This window comes from Scyliorhinus canicula, chromosome 13, assembly GCF_902713615.1.
Source record: "Scyliorhinus canicula chromosome 13, sScyCan1.1, whole genome shotgun sequence".
Classification (NCBI taxonomy): domain Eukaryota; kingdom Metazoa; phylum Chordata; class Chondrichthyes; order Carcharhiniformes; family Scyliorhinidae; genus Scyliorhinus; species Scyliorhinus canicula.
In genome coordinates, this window is record NC_052158.1 from 152,658,533 (window position 1) to 152,683,655 (window position 25,123).

The window sequence follows — 25,123 nt, forward strand, 5'->3', positions numbered from 1 at the left end:
AGGGCCGAAGGGCCCATACTGCGCTGTAATGTTCTATGTTCTATGATTGATGGCCTAAATGACACTTATTTCATCCATCCTTGTCTCGCAGCCAGATCATCTGCAGGTTAACACTGACAATGTCATGCAGTGAGAGATTGGGGCTGCTTTTCATGCCATGGGAGGAGGTGAAGGACAGACATCAGGGGTCAAGGTAAGATGAAGGGTGATAGTATATCCAGGAGATGATTTGCCACCCCTGCTTGCAGAACTATCCAAGGACAAACAGATAGAAATACATACATAGCATGAATCATTTTATTTATCGTTGTCACCTTCCATCTCACTGCATTAAATAACATTGGAAGAAATGCTGGATTTATTTGCCTGTGCTGCATGTTTAACAGTGAAATGTTTCTGTAATTTCTTCAGTTGCAGACAAAAGGTAAATTTTGCCATGAATAGAGAATTTAAATGAGTCCGGTAGCCAAATACACCCAAGAAAATAATTCTAATGGTATTGAAAATCAATAAATTCGAAACAAGAATTATGACCTTTTTCCCCTGTGAAAGTGCTTCAAAAATATGAAGCCAAAATATATCCTGAAATAAAGCCGACAGGTTGGAGGGATCGTTGGATTACTGACCGGAAGTGATAGGTGTTTGAGGAGAGCAAGATTTTTAAAATCCCATTTAATAATTCTGCTCTTGCACATATCACCAAAATTAATGATTGCTGATGTTCTTGCCAAAGACTAGAAAAAAAGACTAATCAATAGCTAGACTGATGATTACAGCTTGACATTATCAGGAGGATACACAGTTTCCTTCAGGCAATTAGAATGTTTGAATCATTGTCACCTTTCTCTGGGATCCATCCCACGCTATCTGTAGTGCAATCCTGCTGAAGATGGCAAAACCGCCAATGGCAGAAGCTGTCGGGAAACGAGGAAATGGCATCCTGACGTATCTTGCCATACTTTAGCCAGTAGACAGCTCCAATTAGGAAGCTATTAATGAAGCAAAACCACGGAACGTTCAAATCCATGTACGCAGGCAGGGGAGCCCAGATCAAAACAACGGTCAGCTGAAGCAGAATAAACGGGCTCCAGGTCAAGAGAAAGCACATGGTGATATTAGTCAGGAGTTGTTTCTTGAACGAGTGCGACTGAAGCCAGGCGTTGGAGTGTGAACACAACACCACAATTTCTTCAAGGTAGGAAACCACCTTCAGAGACCTGACAAGGGAGCGCAAACCAGACCAACAATAAACAGTCACAAAAACCACAGTCAGCAGTATCATGACGGACAGAAAGCGACTCTGGAGGCTGATGGCAATCTCACATTGGAACAAGTAGTAGTAGAGGATTGCTTTTAATGGTGGGTGCAGGCTCTGGATACCAAAAACGTAGGCAATGGCTCCAATCCATAACAGCAGGACAGTGAAAATATATAGCATTTTCCGGAAGGTGCTTGCAGGCTTGGGGAGAACTGGTAAGTTTAGGTAATAATCAAGGCCAGACAGGAAGAAGATGGGAAAATGCAGGACACTGTAAATGCTGGAGAAGATCTGGAGAAGCAGGCAGATATGATGGTTGCCAACTTGAGTTCCGAGAATCACCCGGGTCTTCAAACATGAAACCATTAGCACGTTCACGAACAATGCAATGTCCATCAGGGACAGGGAGATGCAGAAATAGCCAATTAAACTCTGCAGCATGCTCCGTTTTGCAATCAAGATGAGTAAATTGAGGACCATCTTTGCAAACAGGACAATGAGCAATAAATTTCTGCCATCAATGACCTGGTAGAAATACAAGTTAGTGTCGATCTTTATGCAGTTCTCACAGAAAACAGTCTCCATGTTAGCCTAATCACAAACCATTGCTCATTTTCCAGGGTAAATAAAGTGAGAGACGGATCTCTATCTCAATGTGGCCAGGATTTCTGCAAGATTAAAAATGAAAACAAAATTAATGTGTCATACCAACATGAAGCAGTGAAATATCTAGAACATACATATTAACAGATGAAATAGGAGCAGAAGTGGACCATGTGGTCCTTCCAGTTGCTCACAGTCAGTCCCCATCACCAACCCCATCTAAGCCTCTTCGGGAAAGATTACACACAGACCCAACAAGCAGAAATAGGCCATTCAGCCCCATTTGGGGAGGCAGTGTCATAGTGGCATTGTCACTGGACTAATTAATCCAGAGACCCAGGGTAATGCCCTGGGGACCTGGGTTCAAATCCCACCATGGCAGATGGTGGAATTTCAATTCAATAAAAATCTGGAATTAAAAGTCTAATGAAGACCATGAAACTATCATCGATTGCCATAAAAACCCATCTGGTTCACGAATACCCCTTCGGGAAAGAAATCTGCCGTCCTTACCCGGTCTGGCCTACATGTGACTCCAGACCCACAGCAATGTGGTTAACTCTTAAATGCCCCCAGGAATGGGAAATAAATGCTGGCTCACATCGCATGAACAAATAAAAAATGTTTTTCCCACCACTCTTCATCTCAGTCTATTAGTAAAACTTCCTGTTCCTTTCCTGCTGGTCTGTTTATCGAGCTTCTTTTGATTTTAGCAGCATTGACGTCCGACCTGTACAGCTAAATCATGCAAAATATTCTAACTTTATAAATGATTCATTAGCCATTGACTTCCCAAGGGATATTATCATTATGCCTTTATAACTTTCAGCCTGTTCCGAACCAGATATCCATTAGCAAGACACAAAAATAAAGTAAAATCAACACAGTTCCAACTGGTGGTCTATTCTCCAACCTCACTATTCTGTATCTAATGCGAGGAAAGTTGAGGTTAATTACATTTGAACTCTGATATGCACACAGCACAGGAGGCTCTTCAACCCATCAGATATGTGCCAGCTCTTTAAAAGAGTTAGCCAATTATTCCATCTCTGCTTGCACCTTTGAAATATTTATTCAATTCTTCTTTGGAAGTTACTATTGCGCTCCCTTCCACCATCCTTAAAAACACAGTGGGGCTGGATTCTCTGTTTTAGCGGAGCATATGTGGTCTTTTATGACCAAAAGAAAAATCGGCGCAACCCCTCACCGATTCCGGGACCGGTGAGGGGCGAGTACTGGCGCCAGGTGAAACTCCTGTCTCCCTCACCGGAAACAGCCGGAGAGTGGCCGGGTCCCGGGCCACGCATGCACACGGCTGACGACTTGCAGCGGTTGCGCCGTACAACATGACGCCTGCGCAGACCCAACCCACCATCCGCTGGCCACCCCCCACCAGTCCTCACAGAAGCCCCCCCCCCACCCCGGCCAGCGGGACGAATCCCGGTGGAGTGTGGTGGTGCTGGACACAGTCCGCAGTCGCCACGTTGTTCCCTCATAGCGGAGACCACACGTGTCCCGCGCCATCGGGAACTCAGCCCATCGGGGTGGAGCATTGTGGGAGGGCCTGCCAATAACGCACCAACAGCGTAGCAACAGCGGACAGTGCACGGTGCATGACGCCATTTCCAAGGGGGCGGAGCATGGCTGACGGCCGTCAAACTGGCGCCGGCTCGATTTGCGTGTTTGAGCCCATTCTCCACCCGATTGCCGAACACGATTTTGGCATTGGGAAACGGAGAAAACTGCCTGGTGTGTCCCAGATCATAATACCCTGCGTAAAATAAAATTATCCTCATCAGTTTGGGGTGGCCCAGGGTCACTCAGCTCCTGGCCTTATTACAGCTTTGGTTCAAACATGGACAGTAACATGGTGTGACATGGTAATCTCACAGCGCCAGGGACCCGGGTTCAATTTGGCCTTGGATAACTGCTGGGTATACATTCTCCCCGTGTCTGCATTGGTTTCGTCGGGGTGCCCTGGTTCCAACCCACAATCCAAAGACGTGCTTCTAACATGGATTGGCCACGTTAATCTGCTCCCTCTAGCAACAGCGCTGCTCCCGATGGCCACGGGGAAATATTCAGGGAGTCCAGCCGTAAATTTGAGCCAGGGAAGCGGGAAGCAAATTTGCGGAAATGGAAGGAGAAGTGGATTAAGACACTAAAAGATTTGTTTCTTGGGGGGTCAGTTTGCAGGATTGAAGGAGCGAAGTATGGGCTGGAGCAGGGGGAAAGATTTAGGTACACGCAGGTTCGAGATTTTGCCAGAAAGGAGATACAGAGTTTCCCGGTGGAGCCGGCCTCCACATTGCTAGAGGAGGTGCTGACGACAGGGGACTGGAGAAGGGGGTAGTGTCGGCAGTAGGCACCACTGGAGGGGATCAAAGCAAAGTGGGAGGAAGAGTTGGGAGAGGATGTGGAGATGGGGTTCTGGTGAGAGGTGCCTGGAGAGTGAATGCCTCCACCTCATGCGGGAGGTTGGGGCTGATACAGCTGAAGGTGGGATACAGAGCACACCTCACGAGGGTGAGGATGAGCCGATTCTTTAAGGGAGTAGAAGATGTGTGTGAACATTGTGTGTGTGTGTGTGTGGGGGGGGGGGGGGGGGGGGGGGGGGGGGGGCTGCAAACTACATTCATATGTTTTGGTCCTCTCCAAAGCTGGAGGATTACTAGAAGGAAGTTTTTAGGCTAATCTCTAAAGTGGTGCACATGAAACTGGACCCGGGCCCTCGGGAGGCCATATTCGGGGTTTCGGACCAGCCAGGATTGGAAACGGGTGCCACAGACACAAATTGTAGTTTTCGCCTCGTTGATCGCCTGAAGGCGGATCCTGTTGGGATGGAGATAAACCTCTCCACCCTGTGCCCTGGCATGGCGGGGGGACCTGCTGGAATTCCTGACTCTTGAGAAGGTTAAGTTTGAACTGAGGGGAGGGATGGAGGAGTTCTACAATTCATGGGCATTATTCATTATGCACTTTCAAGAATTGGATAACATCGAACATTAGTTGCTGGGGTTTGGAGAAGGGGGGGGGGGTGCGGTGTGTGTTAATGGTTACTATGGGTGATTCCTGATTCATTTTTATTTGTTTATGTTAACATGCGGGCAGTTGTTTGGGGGTTGGTGGAAGGATGGGATTGATGTTGTTGATATGGAGATTGACATTATATTCGTTACTGCTTATTTTTTATTGTTGGTGGGTGTAAATTTGGGAGAAAATGTGAAAAAGGAGAATGAAAATAAATTTCTCCCGAGTGTCCAGGGATGTGCAGGTTAGGTGATGGGGATAGGACGAGGGAGTGGACCTAGCTGGGGTGTTCTTTCAGAGAGTTGGTGCAGACTCGATGGGCCAAATGGCCTCCTTCTGCACTGGAGGAAACCTATGGATTTCTTCTATTCTATGAGAAGAGCTGAACTCGGGAGAGAGACCCTGCCCTTGACATCAAGTCAGCCTCTGACAGAGCGTGGGGTTTTCTGGCCTCCCCACATGGAGGCAGCTTGCCTCGTAGTATCTTCCAGACGCATTGATGTCAACAGCATTTTGCATTTCTCGCCTGTAACACAACTGGGGAACCCGCCACAGGGGGAACTGGAGAACTCGCCACAGGGGGGAACTGGGGAACCCGCCACAGGGGGAACTGGGGAACCCGCCACAGGGGGGAACTGGGGCACCCGCCACAGGGGGAACTGGGGAACCCGCCACAGGGGGAACTGGGGAACCCGCCACAGGGGGCAACTGGGGAACCCGCCACAAGGGGGAACTGGGGAACCCGCCACAGGGGGAACTGGGGCACCCGCCACAGGGGGAACTGGAGAACTCGCCACAGGGGGGAACTGGAGAACCCGCCACAGGGGGAACTGGGGAACCCGCCACAGGGGGGAACTGGGGAACCCGCCACAGGGGGAACTGGGGCACCCGCCACAGGGGGAACTGGGGCACCTGCCACAGGGGGAACCCGCCACAGGGGGAACTGGGGCACCCGCCACAGGGGGGAACTCGGGCACCCGCCACAGGGGGGAACTCGGGCACCCGCCACAGGGGGGAACTCGGGCACCCGCCACAGGGGGAACTGGGGCACCCGCCACAGGGGGTTGGGTTTGGCCGGACCGGAAATCCTGCCAGCAGAAGGAGTGGAAAATCCAGCGCTGATTGTGGCATCATAAAGCCCCAGCAAAGCCTTTTTTTTAAGAAAAGGTATCGGGCTGGATTCTTCGTTTCTGAGATTAAGTATTGACACTGGGGAAGGATTTGTGAAGTTCTATGATAGCAAAACGGCTGCCAAACTTGGACCGATTGAACCATGGTTAAGGGGCTAGCACGGCACCACATGGAACATAATGGATTCCAATGAGGAGCGGTGCTGGATTTGTCGGGTCAGTGATTGACACAGCAGGTAGACAAACTGCAGCCGTATATGCACACTTCACTCCCCACTGACACCATCCCAGCCAACAAGATGGCAGCAAGATGCTCAGCCCCAAATTTCACCAATGCGGCATTGGAGACCCTGCGAGATGGCATGGAGGAGAGGTGGGTGGGAAGGAGGCTGCTAGCTGGCGCAGTTTGCTGGGTATGTACGCAGGTGGCAGAGGTGGTTAGCGCCGTGGGCAACACCATCCGGATTGGCCTGTGGTGTCAGAAGAAACTGGACCACCTCCTCAGGGCGGCCAGGGGGAGTAGGCAGCATCATACCCCTGGCACCAACCCTCGTCGCACACACCAGTAACACCCCCTCCACCCCCCAGCGGTGCCCTGGCCACTGAAGCCACCAGCATCCACTCCCTGGGCCGCATGCGTTGGACAGTCCAACACTGTGCATTTTCTGTTTCCAACACCCCCCTGGGGTGGAGGTTGGCATCGGGGGAGGAAATGAGACCCCGCTGGGTTGCAGTTCCCCATTGTCCGTGTGCCAAACCCTCCCGCTACACACTCACACCCACCCCCTCAAACCCACACCACCACCGCTACAACCCCACCCCCAACACACACCCACCAAGTCCACCCCCCCCCCCCCCCACCACCCCCCTCCCCAACCGGCCAATGAAGCAACCATGCATCTTGTCTTTTGTCTTGCAGCTATGTTGTACTGCGCCCCCCCCCCCCCCCCCCCCCCCCCCCCCCCCCCCCCCGGTGGCACAGTGGTTATCACTGTTGCCTCACAGCACCAGGGACCCGGGTTTGATTCCGACCTTTGGTGACTGTGTGGTGTTTGCACGTTCTCCCTGTGTCTGCGTGGGTTTCCTCCCACAGTCCAAAGATGCGCTGGTTACGTGGATTGGCCATGCTAAATTGCCCCTTAATGTCCAGGGATATGCAGGTTAGGGTCTGGGTTAGGGGATAGGGCATGGTTGACAGGGAGTGTAAATGAGTTGAGTGCTCATTCAAAGGGTCGATGCAGCATTGATGGGCCGAATGGCCTCCTTCTGCACTGTAGGGGTTCTATGCCCAAACCGAGTCTGCAATGGCATGCCCGATCTGGCAGGACCTCGAATGACAGGTGGAGCCGGTACACACGAGTCCTCATGCGGCGTCTCCTTTGCACCTCCTCCTCCTCGGTCTGTTGGGCGGCTGGCTCTCCATCCTCAGCGGCTGCGTCCTGTTCATCTGCTGCACTGTTCATCCCCCCTTGATCAGCTCCAGCTCGTACATCCGCAGTGCATCCCCCCAGGGCTGTGGCGACGAGGAGGAAGACCACATTGCTGGTTATATTCCAATATCCATTGTCAGCGCCGGCCCTAGGGTTGCTGGCGCCCCCGGCAAACTGAACTCGGCGCCCTTGGGGGCGGGGGCGGGGCCGAGGGGGGGGGGCGGGGGCGGGGGGATGGGGCGAGGGGGGCAGGGGGCGGGGCCGAGGGGAGGGGGGAGGGGCCGAGGGGAGGGGGCGGGGCCGAGGGCCCGAGGCAGGGGGCGGACCCGAGGGGGGCGGACCCGAGGGGGGGGCGGGGGGGACCGGACCCGAGGGGGGGGCGGGGGGGACCGAGGGGGGTGGGCGGGGGGAGCGGACCGAGTGGGGGGGCGGACCTTGGGGAGGGCGGCCACCGCGCATGCGCTGGTTGGCACCGGCCCAACTGCGCATGCGCGGGACCCGAGTCTCTGGCGCCCCTTAGCACATGGCGCCCCGGGCGACTGCCCGAGTTGCCGGTGCCTTGAGTCGGCCCTGTCCATTGTCTGCAGGGGATGAAAGGGTGACATGTTAGCATGGTGGATACCCCCATGCCCAGCCAGAACGAACAGGCTACACGGTGACCACGGATGGCACTGCGGTCCCTGACCCTGCATGATTTCCCCTCCCTCCGCCCACAACTCCCGCATTCCTGAGCCCGTCGGTGCCCGGTGCCATGGGGGCCGCTAGTCCTGGCACCCATCCCTGCAGCCAGGTGTACCATCGGCTGGTACTGCCCTGGCCAGCGGCACACTCCACAACCCCATCCAGCGCCCTCCTGTAGTGGTTGATGTGGGCGTTGCCCTTGGTCAGGCCCCACTGGCGGATGGTGGCTGGTTGGGGTGGGGTGAGATGGCATAGGGTGGGGGATGGGGTGTGACCACCCATAGAGCTCATGTTACTCTGCAGAACCAGGAGCCACTGTGGGTGGCCGGTGGGGTACACAGCAAGATGGCTGCCTTGCAGGACGCGGCAATGGCAGTCCGTGCCTGGACACTGCCCCAGTCCCGCGGGGGAGTGACGCAGCCCCACTGCCTGTACCCCCGTCACCCACCCTCTCCCACCACCCCTCCCCCCCCCTTCGGCCCCGGCAGGACCACCCTCCCCAGCCAGTGTCAGGATCGGCAGCCCACCGTCACGCCTTTCCGTGTCCGACCTCCTCACTCTCCCTCAGCCACGCCGACTGTTTCCCAATTTTTAAAAGCACAAGTGAACCTCTTTCCTCGGGAATTTCCCCCAGGTGGAGGCAGAGCGTCACGGAGGCCCCAGAGAATATTGGGTGAGGCCCACTAATGATGTGCAAACGGCATTTACTGTACGTAGGCTGCAAGGGTTGGGCACATTGGATATGTGGAGCTTGTTCAAGGAACAGCTATTGCGTGTTCTTGATAAGTACGTACCAGTCAGGCAGGGAGGAAGGGGCAGAGCGAGGGAACCGTGGTTTACCAAAGAAGTGGAATCTCTTGTTAAGAGGAAAAAGGAGGCCTATGTGAAGATGAGGCGTGAAGTTTCAGTTGGGGCGCTTGATAGTGACAAGGAAGCGAGGAAGGATTTAAAGAGAGAGCTAAGACGAGCAAGGAGGGGACATGAGAAGTCTTTGGCAGGTAGGATCAAGGAAAACCCAAAAGCTTTCTATAGGTATGTCAGGAATAAAAGAATGACTAGGGTAAGAGTAGGGCCAGTCAAGGGCAGTGGTGGGAAGTTGTGTGTGGAGGCTGAGGAGATAAGCGAGATACTAAATGAATACTTTTCGTCAGTATTCACTCAGGAAAAAGATAATGTTGTGGAGGAGAATGCTGAGACCCAGGCTATTAGAATAGATGGCATTGAGGTGCGTAGGGAAGAAGTGTTGGCAATTCTGGACAAGGTGAAAATAGATAAGTCCCCGGGGCCTGATGGGATTGATCCTAGGATTCTCTGGGAAGCCAGGGAAGAGATTGCTGAGCCTTTGGCTTTAATTTTTATGTCATCATTGGCTACAGGAATAGTGCCAGAGGACTGGAGGGTAGCAAATGTGGTCCCTTTGTTCAAGAAGGGGAGTAGAGATAACCCCGGTAACTATAGGCCGGTGAACCTCACGTCTGTTGTGGGTAAAGTCTTGGAGAGGATTATAAGAGATACGATTTATAATCATCTAGATAGGAATAATATGATTAGGGATAGTCAGCATGGTTTTGTGAAGGGTAGGTCATGCCTCACAAACCTTATCGAGTTCTTTGAGAAGGTGACTGAACAGGTAGACGAGGGTAGAGCAGTTGATGTGGTGTATATGGATTTCAGTAAAGCGTTTGATAAGGTTCCCCACGGTCGGCTATTGCAGAAAATACGGAGGCTGGGGATTGAGGGTGATTTAGAGATGTGGATCAGAAATTGGCTAGTTGAAAGAAGACAGAGGGTGGTGGTTGATGGCAAATGTTCAGAATGGAGTTCAGTTACGAGTGGCGTACCACAAGGATCTGTTCTGGGGCCGTTGCTGTTTGTCATTTTTATAAATGAACGAGAGGAGGGCACAGAAGGTTGGGTGAGTAAATTTGCAGACCACACTAAAGTCGGTGGAGTTGTAGACAGTGTGGAAGGATGTTGCAGGTTACAGAGGGACATAGATAAGCTACAGAGCTGGGCTGAGAGGTGGCAAATGGAGTTTAATGTAGAGAAGTGTGAGGTGATTCACTTTGGAAAGAAAAACAGGAATGCGGAATATTTGGCTAATGGTAAAATTCTTGGCAGTGTGGATGAGCAGAGGGATCTCGGTGTCCATGTACATAGATCCCTGAAAGTTGCCACCCAGGTTGATAGGGTTGTGAAGAAGGCCTATGGTGTGTTGGCCTTTATTGGTAGAGGGATTGAGTTCCGGAGCCATGAGGTCATGTTGCAGCTATACAAAACTCTGGTACGGCCGCATTTGGAGTATTGCGTACAGTTCTGGTCGCCTCATTATAGGAAGGACGTGGAAGCTTTGGAACGGGTGCAGAGGAGATTTACCAGGATGTTGCCTGGTATGGAGGGAAAATCTTATGAGGAAAGGCTGATGGACTTGAGGTTGTTCTCGTTAGAAGAAGGTTAAGAGGTGACTTAATAGAGGCATACAAAATGATCAGAGGGTTAGATAGGGTGGACAGTGAGAGCCTTCTCCCGCGGATGGAGGTGGCTAGCACGAGGGGACATAGCCTTAAATTGAGGGGCAATAGATATAGGACAGACGCCAGAGGTAGGTTTTTTTACGCAAAGAGTGGTGAGGCCGTGGAATGCCCTACCTGCAACAGTAGTGAACTCGCCAACATTGAGGGCATTTAAAAGTTTATTGGTTAAGCATATGGATGGTAATGGCATAGTGTAGGTCAGATGGCCTTTAGTTTTTGACTTCCCATGTCGGAGCAACATTGTGGGCCGAAGGGCCTGTACTGCGCTGTATCGTTCTATGTTCTATGTATAGAGTGGAACGCATTGACGCCGCTGTCAAGGCACTGGAGAATTGCGACTTGCCGTAAACATTGCGTCCGCCACGATTTTGGCGTCATAACCGATTCTCCGCCCAATCGCATTTACTGATTACGGCGTTGGCCAACGGAGAATTTTGCCCATTTTATTCCAAACATTTACAACATTAACAAAATACACAGTCCATCAAATCATAGTCAACAGTTTGTATAGTTTTTCCGCTTTTAATCCATCCTCCCAAAGCTGCCACCCCACCGCCCCCCCAAAAAGAACAGGGGCGAAATTCTCCGACCCCCAGCAGGGTCGGAGAATCGCCCGGGGCCGCCGAAAATCCCACCCCCGCCGTGGCAGAAATTCTCCGCCTCCCAGGAAATGCGCCGCACCAAGCGGCGAGCCCCCTGCTGCGATTCTCCGGCCCGCGATGGGGCCGAAGTCCCGCCGCTGGGAGGCCTCTCCCGCGGCCGAGGTTTGAACCACCTCTGGTGGCGGCGGGATCGGCGGCGCGAGCGGGCCCCCACGGTGGTCAGGCCCGCGATCGGGGCCCACGGACCAGCAGGCGGGACAGTGCCGTGGGGGCACTTTTTCCCTTCCGCCGCCGCCACGGCCTCCACCATGGCGGACGCGGAAGAGAATCCCCCGGCGTATGCACGAACCGGCGAAGGCCTTTCGGCCAGACCCGGCGGTGGGCGTCAAAGGGCGCTGGTGCCGGTGCCAGTCGGCGTGGTGCCAACCGCTCCAGCGCGGGCCTAGCCCCTCAATGTGAGGGCTTGGCCCCCAAAGGTGCGGAGAATTCTGCACCTCTGGGGAGGCCTGACGCCAGAGTGATTGGCACCACTCCGCTACGCCGGGACCCCCCGCCCCGCCGGGTAGGGGAGAATCCCGCCCCAGTTCCTCAAATAAGTACATGAACGGTCTCCGTCGTGCATTGAAACCCTCTTCTGACCCCCTCAACTCAAACTTAATCTTCTCCAGCCAGAGAAAGTCGTACAGGTCCCTCAGCCAGGCAACCGCTCCTGGCGGTGTATCCGACCTCCAATTCAACAGGATCCTCCGCCGGGCAATCAGAGAGGTGAAGGCCACTACATCGGCCCCCTCCAGCAGCTCCTACTTAGGCTTTATCCTCACCACCTGCGCCATGCCCTGCTCCCCCAACCACCTGTATATAACCCCAATCCTACCCACTCCGAAATAGTCATAGAGCAGCAGTTACTCCAACATGTACTCTGGTAACTGGGGGGAACGTCCACAGAACTTTTGCACAAAATCCCGCACCTGCATATACCGAAACTCTGCAGCTCAAACTTCCTGCACAGCTCATCGAACCCCATAAACCTCCCCTCTGAGAACATATCCCTAACCCGCTCCAGCCCCGCCTCCCTCACAACTCCCTAACACACTCCAGCCCCGCTTCCCTCACAACTCCCTAACCCGCTCCAGCCCCGCCTCCCTCACAACTCCCTAACCCGCTCCAGCCACGCCTCCCTCACAACTCCCTAACCCGCTCCAGCCCCGCCTCCCTCCACTTCACATACATCCCACCCCCTCCCACCCACCCCCTCCCCCCCCGGCTTAATCCTGTGGTTCCTACAAATTGGTGTCAACACCAAAATGTTATACAACTCGAAATCCCTGCTTAACTGGCTCCATAGCCTGATGGTCAATTCACCACCATGCTACCCGCATACTTCCCCGGGGCTAGCAGCAACGGGGCTGTTACCACCTCAGACTTGACCCCCTGCAGGACTCCTCCTCCAACCTCATCCACCAACCCCCCTCCCCCGCCCGCCACCACCACCACCACCGCACCTTCTCCACGTTCCCAGCCCAGTTACAATACATCAGGTTTGGTAGTGTCACAGCTACCTAACCCTTTCCCTTTCTGTCTCTGCCTGTGTAACAGAGCCCTCTTCACCCTCGATACTTTCCCCGTCCATGTAAACTCCGAGACCAGTGCCTCCGCCCTTCGGAAAAAGGTTCAGGGAGAAAGATCGGGAGCGTCTGAAAGACAAACGGGAACCTTGGCAGTTCATTCAACTTTACCACTTGCACCCTCCCTGCCAACGTCAAGTGCAAAGTATCCACCTCTTGCGAACTCTTTTATCCACCTCCATTAACACGGTCAGATCCCACCCATGCATCGTGAGAATGTTCACTAAAGTTTGCACAATGTACAGCCACATTCCCCACTTCTCAGATACTGAAGCAGTCTGTACCCGTAAGCAGCAAGACAACATTAAAATTGGCAAGTGACATGTCAAAGCCACACAGGTATCAGGCAATGATCATCACTAACCAGCAAGAACTCAACCATCTCCCCTTGACATTAATTGGCATTGCCATCACTGGATACCCCACCATCAACATCCTGGGTGTTACCCTTGACTAGAAACTGAACTGACTCAGCCACATTAACACTGTGGCTACAAGAGTAGGTCAGAGGCTGAGAATCTTGCAGATTAACTCACCTCCTGGCTCCTCAAAGCCTGTCCACCACCCAGAAGATACAAGTCAGGAGTGTAATGAAATACCCTCCATTTGCCTGCACGAGAGCAGCTCCAACAAAACTCAAGAAGCTCCACACCAAAGACAAAACAGTTTGCTTGATTGGCAGCTCATTCACCACCTTAAAATTTCACTCCCTCCACAACTGACACGTAGCGGCAGGCAGCAGGGTGTCCTACAGCAACTCACCAGGGCTTCTTTGATAGTACCACCGAGAATGACGAGGCCAACAGATGCAGGGGAATCATTGTCGTAGAAGAATCCTGAATATTAAGAGTTAATCTGGGATTGTGTACAGTCACGTCCACCAATAATGTTCAAATGCATCTGACCAAGAGCTTAAATTGGCAGTGTAAAGCTCAGAAACAACATGTAGGCTAATCTTAATACGGATATAAACTATGATTTGCTCTCACTTGAACTATTTGTACTTCAGACTCTCTCTAGCTAACTCTTGTACACACGTCCCACAAGGCTTAGCAACACTGCCTTATATAGTTGTAACTGTAGCTCCCTCTAGAGGCTACTTTAGACACTTCATTAACCCTTGCCGTTCTTACAGTAATGATAATACCAATCATTTTGATAATTATCTTGAATCTTTGTTCTCTGGTTAGTGACCTTCCTGTCCGTGGAAGCAGTTTGCCCCCATTAACCCTTCAAAACCCATGTCCCCTGGTTCTGTTTGGTATCCTGGCCCAGACATTCTGCAAGGGTCTGCCGGTTCCCGGTGGGAAACCGCACAAGTGGCTTCTTCCGGGCATAATCTGTGGGAGATTGATCCTCTCCTCCTTCCCCAACAGAATTCCAGTCTTCTTGTTTGCATCCATGTCACACCATCCGACCATTTGAAAAATTTGTATTACGCCTTACCTCGCTCGTTTTTTTCATTGATGAAACGAGACGCAACGGGGCTCCCTGCTGCGCAAAGGCAGTAACGCAAACTGACCTGCACAGATTTGCTGAAATATTTAAAATAAGGTACCAGACAGCAAATCTCTGGCACGAGAGGCTGCACACCTATCCCCAATCACATGGCTGTGTATGGCAATATTTAAACAGCGATGTAGCAGTAGCAATTCCAGATTTATTTATTTTTTTAAAAGGGGGAATAAAGCTTGTAATTTATATCAAACCTTTGGGACCCAGCGTGCTTTCCAGCCGACGCAGTAGTTTTTGAAGTGAAGTCACTTTCATAATGTGGGCGATCTGGGAGCCACCTTGTGCACGGCAGGTCCCATAAATAGAAATGGGATAATAACTAGATAACTTGTTCCTTTTTAAAAATTTTTTTTTTATAAATTTAGACTACCCGATTCATTTTTTCCAATTAAGGGGCAATTTAGCGTGGCCAATCCACCTACCCTGCACATTTTGGGTTGTGGGGGTGAAACCCAAACAAACACTGGGAGAATGTGCAAACTCCACACGGACAGTGACCCAGAGCCGGGATCGAACCTGGGACCTCGGCGCCGTGAGGCAGCAGTGCTAACCACTGTGCCACCATGCTGCCCTAACCTGTTCCTTTTTAAAATGTGAAGTTGGCTGAGGGGTAAATGTTCATCGAGGACATGTAGGGGAGGGGTGGGGCTGTTATACGGGAAGGGGAACACAGGGGTGTGGGGGGGGGGGGGGGGGGGGAGCGGGAATCTCCTGTGAAAATCTTTAGGTCCACCTGACAGGCAGGCCTGTGGCCTTGACTCAAGGCCTCATCTAATAGGATGGGTCAACTGGTAAGTCCTAAAGTAAAATACTTTTCCTAACTTTCAGAACAGGGAGACAAGAGTGTCCAAAATTGTAACAAAGAAATGAGACCCAGTAGCTACCTCTCACCAGCTCCAGGTGCACATGAGTAGCAGTTCCAGGTACACTGCCCGGTGCCTGAGGGGAAATGTGCCAGGCAACCAAACAAAAGACTCATTCAAAATGGACGGTGGTTTCCATGGAGACTGTCGATTGTTCTTTTACAGTCTATTGCACAGGTAAATATTTGCTGCATGGCATTCAAAGTGAATGAGAATAAAACAACAATTTGAAGGCCCAAGCAAATATATTAAAGACCTTAAGTTTTTGTAAAAGTCCCCAGTCAAGTTGTCAAAATAAAACACACCGGAGATTTGACCTCTGACCCGTGACATCAAATGTGAATGTCAAAATCTTACAATGTGATTCAACAATGGAGGGTCAAATATTCAGAGGGGGACATTTTTTTAACGGCCCATCAACTCTGAAATATGTTAAAAAGGGATGAAGGAACAGATGGGCCTGGGTGTATATGTACGGTAGCACAGCGATTAGCACTGTTGCCTCACAGCGCCAGGGTCCCGGGTTCGATTCCCGACTTGGGTCAGTATCTGTGGGTTGTCTGCAGTTCTCCCCCTGTCTGCGTGGGTTTCCTCCGGGTGCTCCGGTTTCCTCCCACAAGTCCCGAAAGACGTGCTGTGTGTACCACTCCCTTATGTGTCCCCAAACAGGGGCCGGAACGTGCCGATTAGGGGATTTTCACAGTAACTTCATTGCAGTGTTAATGTAAGCCGAGTTGTGACACGAATAAAGATTATTATTATAGTGTATCGAAGGACAGGTGGAGAAAGCAAATTGTATTCTGGTTATTAATAGCGGCATAGAGCACAAGAGCAAGGAGGTTATGCTGAACTTATACAAGACACTAGTTAGACCTCGGCTGGAATAGTGCACACAGTTCTTCTGGGTGCCACACTATAGGAAGGATGTGAACACACTAGAGAGAGTGCAGAAGAAGTTTACGGAGTGCAAAAGAAGTTTACAACAAGAAACATCAGTCAATAGAATAGACTTGGAGAGGTTGGGATTGTTCTCCTGTCCCCGCTTGGTGAAAGATCAAGAGTGAGAGGGCACATATTCAAAGTGATTTGCAATAGAAGCAAACGTGATGTGATAAAAAAACCTTTTTTCACACAACACGTGATTGGGGTCTGGAATGCACTTCCTGGAAGTGTAGTGGGGGCAGGTTCGATTGGGGAATTCAAGGAGGACATTAGATGATTACTTGAATAGAAACAAGATGATTACTTGAATAGAAACAATGTGCAGGGAGGGGTAAGGGGAAAAGACAGAGGGACGGCACTAAACCATGAGAGCCGGTGCTGACATAATGGGCCGAATGGCCTCCTTCTGCACCGTAACAATTCTGTGACTTTGAATTTTTGTATTTTCAATTCTGATTTGCCACAGGCTACATGAGGAGTTTTCTTTTTACAGGGAGTTATTATGATCTAAGAATGCACTCCAGGTAGGATAATGGAAGCAGATTCAATCGTAACTTTCAAAGGGGATTTGGATGGGTTTTTGAGGGGGGAAAAGCGATAGGGCTAAGAGGAATGAGCAGCAGGAATGGGACTATTTTGGCAGCTCTGTCAAACAGTTGACACAGGCACAACGGGTCAGATGACTTCCTTCTATGCTGTATTATTCTATGAATGAAAGCAACAATTTTCTGTACAAGGACTACAAATTAATTGTAAACCAGGCGACAAAATCGAATCATGCTGCTTCTTTTGGGAGGCTTGTCGTGCTTGCACCTTCCCCGCCATATTTGGGGGAAATGACAGTGGTGTTGCAGGGAATGGTCTTGTACGGGTGAAGGATATTCGCTAACTTGAGGCGTAACAGTCCAGCAGGTAGCTTCCTCATTGCAGATTTAAATGTTTGATGCTCCTCTTGCTGGTAAGCCATCCAAAGCGGAGTGGTAAGGGACTGTTTGTGGCGCTAACAATTGCACACAAAGACTCGAGACATGTACAATCGAGGCGTTATTGCTGTTTGATGCTATTCCTCCGGCTGCAGCTGTGGAATAGGATCTCTGACTCACACGCATATCTATACACAAGCTCCCTATGGGCGGAGCTAGCCAGCAGGGGCTTAACAGAGGAACCTGTATTACAGGTACAGCCATACATCCCCCTACTGCAAGTACGCATATCTACAGTGGTTATATCACCACATTCACCCCCTGTAAAAAATGAGTCCGTCGGGGGTGACGTGTAACTATAATACAAAGGATGATATATTTACAAAAGGGTTCAAACAAAGAAAACCAAGAGTCCATCCGGTTAGCAGGTTACAGGTTGAGCCGAATCGGCGGTCGAACATTCCTCTGTGATCGGTGTAGCTTTGGTGGCGACGTCGGCCCAGGCGGTGATGGCAACGATGGTGCAGGTGCTGGCGGTGTTGGTGCTGGCTGCTGGCGGGATGACTCCGAGAGCAAGCCAAAATCTTCCGTGTCCTCCAGTGTGGGCAGGGTGATGAGGGATGGACCTGGTGGGGACGAATACGGGGGCGCCGGGGTAAAAGAGGGTGGCGCGGCGGGAAAAGGGGCATGGGCATGGGATCGGCACCTGAGGGAGCCAGGTCCCTGAGCGAGACTGTGTCCTGGCGGCCGTCGGGGAACTCCACGTAGGCATACTGAGGGTTGGCGTGGAGAAGGCGTACTTTGTCCACCAGGGGTTCCGCCTTGTGGTGCCGGACATGCCTATGGAGAAGGACTGGGCCCGGAGTCGTGAGCCAAGTCAGGAGTGACACCCCGGATGTAGACTTCCTAGGGAAGGCAAAAACACGTTCATGGGGTGTACTGTTAGTTGCGCTGCACAGTAGTGACCAAATGGAATGGAGCGCATCAGGGAGGACCTGCTGCCAGTGAGCGGCTGGGAGGTTCCTGGACTGTAGGGCCAGCTGGACGGCCCTCCATACCGTCCCGTTCTCCCTCTCTACCTGCCCGTTTCCCCGGGGGATGTAGCTGGTCGTCCTGCTGGAGGCAATGCCCCTGCTGAGCAGGAACTGACGCACCTCATCACTCATGAACAAGGATCCCCTGTCACTGTGGATGTAGTCGGAGAAACCGAACAGAGTGAAAATGGAATCCAGGGCCTTGATGACGGTGGCAGACGTCATATCCGGGCATGGGATGGCGAAGGGGAACCTAGAAAACTCATTGACCACACTAAGGATGTAGGTGTTGCGGTCGGTGGAGGGGAGGGGCCCTTTGAAATCCACGCTGAGGCGTTCAAAGGGGCGGGACGCTTTCACCAGGCGCGCGCGATCTGGCCGGTAGAAGTGCGGCTTGCACTCGGCACAGACCTGGCAGTCTCTGGTGACTGTCCGTACTTCCTCGACGGAGTAGGGCAGATTGCGGGCTTTGATTAGATGGTACAAGCGAGTGACCCCCGGATGGCAAAGGCTCTCGTGCAAGGCACGGAGCTGGTTCACTTGTGCGCTGGCACATGTACCTCGGGAGAGGGCGTCTGGGGGCTCGTTGAGTTTGCCGGGGCGATACAAGATCTCAAAGTTAAAGGTGGAGAGCTCGATTCTCCACCCCAAGATTTTGTCATTCTTGATCTTGCCCCGCTGCGTGTTGTTGAACATGAAGGCTACCGACCGTTGGTCAGTGAGGAGGGTGAATCTCCTGCCGGCCAGGTAATGCCTCCAGTGCCGCACCGCTTCAACGATTGCCTGGGCCTCCTTTTCAACAGAGGAATGTCGAATTTCAGAGGCGTGGAGGGTGCGTGAAAAGAATGCCACGGGTCTGCCTGCTGATTCAGCGTGGCGGCAAGGGTGACATCTGAAGCGTCGCTTTCTACTTGAAAAGGCAGTGTCTCGTCTACTGCGTGCATCCCGGCCTCGGCTATGTCAGATCGAATGTGGGCGAAGGCCTGTTGTGCCTCGGCCGTGAGGGGAAAATGTGTGGACTGGATAAGTGGGCTGGCCTTGTCAGCGTATTGTGGGACCCACTGGGCGTAATAAGAAAAGAACCCCAGGCAGCGTTTGAGCGGCTTGGGGCAATGGAAGCTCCATGAGGGGGCGCATGTGGTCGGTGTCGGGCCCCAGTAGTCCGTTTTGGACTACGCAGTCGAGGATGGCTAAGTGGTCTGTGCGGAACACGCACTTCTCCTTGTTGTACGTGAGATTAAGGAGAGATGCGGTGTGGAGGAATTTAGAAAGGTTGGCGTCATGGTCCTGCTGGTCATGGCCGCAGATGGTGACATTGTCGAGGTATGGGAAGGTGGCCTGCAGTCCGTACCGGTCAACCATTTGGTCCATTTCTCGTTGAAATACCGAGACTCCATTCGTGACGCCGAAGGGAACCCTAAGAAATTGGTACAGACGACCGTCTGCCTCGAAGGCAGTGTAGGGACGGTCCGATTTACGGATGGGGAGCTGGTGGTAGACGGATTTCAGGTCAATAGTAGAGAAGACCCGGTACTGTGCAATCTGATTGACCATATCAGAAATGCGGGGGAGAGGGTACGCGTCGAGCTGCGAGTACCGATTGATGGTCTGGCTGTAGTCCACAACCATCCTGTGCTTCTCCCCGGTCTTAACCACTACCACCTGGGCTCTCCCAGGGCTGTTGCTGGCCTCGATGATACCCTCCCGAAGCAGCCACTGCACTTCGGACCTGATGAAGGCCTTGTCCTGGGTGCTGTACCGTCTGCTCCTGGTGGCGACGTGTTTGCAATCTGCGGTCAGATTTGCAAAGAGGGAGGGAGGCTCGACCTTGAGGGTCGCGAGGCCGCAAACGATGAGGGGAGGTAGGGGTCCGTCGAATTTGAGGGTGAGGCTCTGGAGATTGCACTGGAAATCCAGGCCTAGTAAGAGTGACGCGCAGAGGTTGGGGAGAATGTACAGACGGAAACGGTTGAATTCCACGCCCCGTACATTAAGTTTAACCAGGCAGAAAACCCGGATCGGGACAGAGTGGGAATCGGAGGCGAGAGAGATCTGCCGGTTGGCGGGATTGACCGCAAGGGAATAGCGCCTTACCGTGTCCGGGTGGACGAAGCTCTCGGTGCTCCCGGAGTCGATGAGGCATGAGGTCACGTGGCAGTTGATCAGCACCGTTGTGGAAGAGGGTGCCAGGTTGCGAGGACGCGACTGGTCGAGCGTAACGGAGGCGAGTAGCAGGCAATCAGCAGTCGAGTCTGACGAGCCCGACGAGGAGATGTAACGACCCGTGTCCCCGTCCCGCGGGGAGGACAAAATGGTGGCATCTGGAGTACCTGTGTGGGAGAAGATGGCGGCGGACAAGATGGTGGCGCCCATCTAGCGCACATTGTGGGGTCGGGACAAGATGGCGCCGCCCATGGAGCGCACATGGTAGGGGCGGCGAAAGATGGCAGCGCCCACTGATCGCACGTGGGGTCAGGGAAGCGGACGGCAGGGCCCATTGTGCGATCGGCTGAGGTGAGGGGGGGGAACGGTGGCGCGATAGCGGCAACCGTCCGGGACTGACACACCGCTGTAAAGTGGCCTTTCTTGCCACAAGCTTTGCAGGTCGCGGTGCGGGCCGGGCAACGTTGGCGGGGGTGCTTCTGCTGACAGAAGTAACAGCGGGGACCCCCAGGGAGTGCGGTGCGGCGAGCAGCGCAGGCGTAGTGCGCGGGGGCGGCTGCTGGTGGGGGGCCGGTTGCGGGGTCCACGAGGGGTAGGACGGGTGGGCCGAGTGGCTAGCGGAGTAAGATCGCGCACTACGGGAGGCGGCCATCATTGAAAGCACCAGAGTCTTTGTGGCGGCGAGGTCGAGGGCGGCCCCTTCCAGCAGTCGTTGCCGGATGGGGTCCGATGCAATGCCTGTAACAAAGGCATCGCGCATAAGTAAATCAGAGTGTCCTGTGGCTGTGAGGGCCCGGCAGTCGCAGTCTCGTACCAGAGGTATAAGGGCCCACCAGAAGTCCTCAATCGATTCACCAGGCTGCTGGAAGCGAGTAGAGTGTAGATGTCTCGCAAACAGGGTGTTCGTCGACTGTGCATAGTTCTCCTTGAGCAGTTCCATAGCTCTGGTGTAGTCAGGCGCATCTCGAATTAGCGGAAAGACACTGGAGCTAAGTCTTGAGTACAGGAGTTGTCTTTTTTGAGCCTCCATTGGGGGAGGGTCCGCTGAAGAGATGTAGGCCTCGAAGACTGCAAGCCAGTGAACAAAGTCTTTCCTGGCGTGAGGCGACTGCGGATCCAGCTGCAGACGGTCAGGCTTGATTCTGATGTCCATGGTGTATGAAAATCACACAGCAATAAATTGTGGCGCTAATAATTGCACACAAAAACTCGAGACACGTACAATCGAGGCTTTATTGCTGTGTGATGCTATTCCTCAGGCTGCAGCTGAGGAATAGGATCTCAGTGACTCACACGCATATTTATACACAAGCTCCCTGTGGGCGGAGCTAGTCGGCAGGGGCTTACCAGAGGAACCTGTATTACAGGTACAGCCATACATCCCCCTACTGCAAGTACGCATATCTACAGTGGTTATATCACCACACTGTTCGAATGTGGTGGATGTGTCGTTAGTTTTGACAAAATGCTGAAATTGCTCCCCCGTAAAAGCTGAGCCATTATTGGATACTGATACCTTGGGAAGGCCGTCGACGGCCAAGATGCCGCGCAGAGTTTCAATGGTGGCCACCGGAGGTTTTCGTCCCCTTTCCTGGACATCCAGCTACTTGGAGTGGGCATCAACTAGTAGCAGGAACATTCTTCCTGTGAAATTAATATGTAAACTAATCCATGGACAAGCAGGCCATTCTCGTCGGTGTAGGTGGGCTGTGAGCAGTAAGGTTTGCTGTGTCTGACAAGAGTCACATTGGCGAAATAGGTTTTCAATACCCTTGTCAATACTGGGCTACCACATGTAGCTCCTGGCCGACATTTTCATCTCAGTTTGGCCAGGATGAGCACTACGCAACTCCTGCAGCAGTGACTCTCTTGCTGGGGGTGGGACCACTACCTGGGAACCCCAGAGTAAAACTCCGTCTTCACAATTGAGTTTACCTTTTCTGATGAGTTAAGGCCTGAGCTGACTTGTTGCACTGCCATTCAGTTAGTACCATTTGTTTAACTTTCGAGGGGACCGTATCACTTCAAGTCCATTTTCTGATGTAACGCGATGAAACCAGCAGGGTGTCAAAAAATTTAACGCCAGGGTAATCTACAGGCGACAGTGTCAGACTTGAGGAAGTGGCAACCAGCTCAGGGCGTCAGCGTTGAAAGTCTGCATCCCCAGCCGATGCTGGAAAACGTTGTTATAGCCGACCAATGACAAAGCCCACCGCTCCATCCTGGCCAAAGTGAGAGGAGGAATTGGTCTGTCCTCACGGTGACGCCTCAGCAGTGGCTTGTGGTCGGTTTTAATGGTGAAACAATGGCCGTGCACGTACTAATGGAATTTCTTGACACTGGTAGATTACAGCAAGTCCTTCCTTTTCAATTTGTGTTTCCTTCCATTCTGCGGCAGTGAGAGTTCGGGAGGTGACGGCGATGGGTCTATCCGACCCATCCACCAGCAGTATCCTGCGGGTCTACCAAGACCCGAGTGTGGAGGTGGCCAGGAGAAGGGCAGGCTTCAACCGGATTAGATCGATCCTTTTTAGGAATAAGGTGAAGTTCGGACTGTTATATCCGGTCCATCTCTGGGTTACGTACGAGGAACAGCACTTTTATTTAAAGTCGCCTGAGGACGCGCTGGACTTCGTGAAAAGGAAAGGACTGGTGGTGGACTGAGAACTTTTGAACGTTGCTGCCATGTTCGTGTATTTTTTCTTTTTAAAAAACAAGTTTCTCGGTTTTCATTTTGTGGAAGCTGTTTGTAATGCCTTCTGTATTGATTTGGGAACAATGGCAGAGCTGAGTGAGTTAAGGTTTTCATTTGCACTGTTGGGGGATGGAGGTCTGCTTGTTTAGATTTTGGTGTTTTTCTGTCGGGCAATTGTGTGGGGATTGTTTGATGTTGGAGTACATTTGCATGAGCGGGGGGCGGGGGGGGGGGGGGGGGGTGCGCCAGGGAAGCGCAGTGGGGGTGTGCATATGTTCGGTTTATCAAAGGGGTTGGGTTAGAGTGTTGTTACGGGGGGGGAGAAAATGTTCTGCTGATGAGGGAGAGACTTGGGCTAAGGGACAGAGAGGAGGTTGGGGACGGAGGCTGCCTGGGGACGGGCCAGTGTAGGCACGGAGCACGAGCTGGAGGTGGGCCCAAAAAAGGGGATGGCTGATCGGCGGGGGGGGGGGGGGGGGGGGGGGGGGGGGGGGGGCAATGATCCCCCCAACTAGGCCTATCACCTGGAATGTTCGAGGGTTAAATGGGCCGGTCAAAAGGGTCTTTCACTCTGGACTGGATGGGTCGCGATCCTGATCAATAAGCGGGTGGTGTTTGAGGCGGGTAGAATAGCCTCGGCTGTGGGAGGTCGGTACACGATGGTCAGTGGGAAACTGGAGGGGTTGCAGGTGCTATTAGTAAATGTGTATACGCCAAATTGGGATGTGGAGTTTATAAAGAGGATGCTGGGGAAGATGGACCGTGGATCCATGGAGATTTGGGCAGACGAGGGGGGAGGAGTTCTCCTTCTACTCACACGTGCATAAAGTGTACTCCCGGATCGATTTCTTCATTTTGACCAGCGCCTTACTGGCAGGGGTGGTGGGCACTGGGTACTCGGCGATCACAATCTCAGACCATACCCCACACTGGGTTGATCTGCAGGTTAGCAAAGTCAGGAACCAGCGCCCGCACTGGAGGTTAGATATGGGCCTTTTGGCTGACGAAGGGATGTGCGAGCGGCTGAGGAAACTACCAGTAGGTCAATGACACGGAGGAAATTTCAGCAGCGATGGTCTGGGAAGCACTGAAGGCGGTGGTCAGAGGGGATCTGATCTCGATATAGGCCCATAGGGAGAAGGTGAACAGGGCAGAGACGGACCGACTGGTTAAGGAGATACTACAGATCGATAGGAGATATGTGGAGACTCCAGAGGCAGGGCTTTTAAGGGAACGGTGGAGGCTATAGGCGGAATTTGGCTTGTTAACCACAGGGTGGGCGGTGTAGCAGCTGAGAAAGGCGAGGGATGCGATCTAGGAGTATGGAGAGAAGGCCAGCAGAATGCTTGCACAGCAGCTTAGAAAGAGGGAGGCAGCCAGGGAGCTGGGGAAAGTAAATGATGGAGATGGGAACCTGGTTGGAGATTCAGCAGGGGTGAATAAGGCGTTTAGGGATTGCTACAGTAGGCTGTATAGGTCAGAACCCCCTACTGGGCTGGAGGGGATGAGGCACTTCTTGGGGGGGCTGAATTTCCCAAAGGTGGACGGGGAGCTGGTAGAAGGGCTGGGGGCCCCGGAGTGGAGGGTCTGAAGGCCATGCAGGCGGGTAAAACCCCGGGGCCGGACGGGTACCTTGTGGAGTTTTATAAAAATAAAATTATTTTAAAAAAAGGTAACCTGGTGTATTGAAAAAGGCCTTTGAGCATATTGACGGTTGCATATTTAGAGGAATCCTCATCCAGTTCCAATTGTAAATAAGCAAGATTTAAACCAAGTTTTGTATGCGTGAAGCCACAGCCCCCCAGCTTCGTACCAAGCTCTTCTATCCGAGTAATGGGGTACTTATCAAGTTGGGCCACTTGGTTCCCAGTAAGCTTGTAGTCACCGCAGATCATGACAAGGCGAATCGTTTTTAAGACAGGGACAATACGGCCCCCCCCAATCGGAAAATGCACCGTTTTATGATCCCCAACGCGTGTTAACTCGGTCTCAATCTTCCGATGTAAAGTGGAAGGGACAGGCCTCGACCTGAAGAATTTTGGTGTGGATTCAGGGTTGACGTAAATTTTGGCCTTTACCCCTTGAATTTGGGGTA

At 52.5% G+C, this 25,123-nt stretch overlaps 1 protein-coding gene across 6 annotated transcripts in view; it reads right to left on the reverse strand.

Moving 5' to 3' along the window:
- Nucleotides 1–279: 279 nt before the first annotated feature.
- Nucleotides 280–25,123, reverse strand: part of gpr160 (G protein-coupled receptor 160) — a 46,713-nt gene continuing 21,869 nt past the window's right edge. For 2 of the 6 annotated variants that reach the window (XM_038816869.1, XM_038816871.1), the window contains exon 2: nt 280–1,926. In XM_038816869.1, the coding sequence (XP_038672797.1) occupies nt 809–1,843 (1,035 nt within the window). In that variant the 5' untranslated portion in view covers nt 1,844–1,926 and the 3' untranslated portion in view covers nt 280–808. Of the gene's footprint in view, nt 1,927–13,655; nt 13,679–14,602; nt 14,669–15,292; nt 15,400–25,123 lie in introns of those variants that run through there. The other 4 variants (XM_038816867.1, XM_038816868.1, XM_038816872.1 and 1 more) reach the window with 4 other exon arrangements.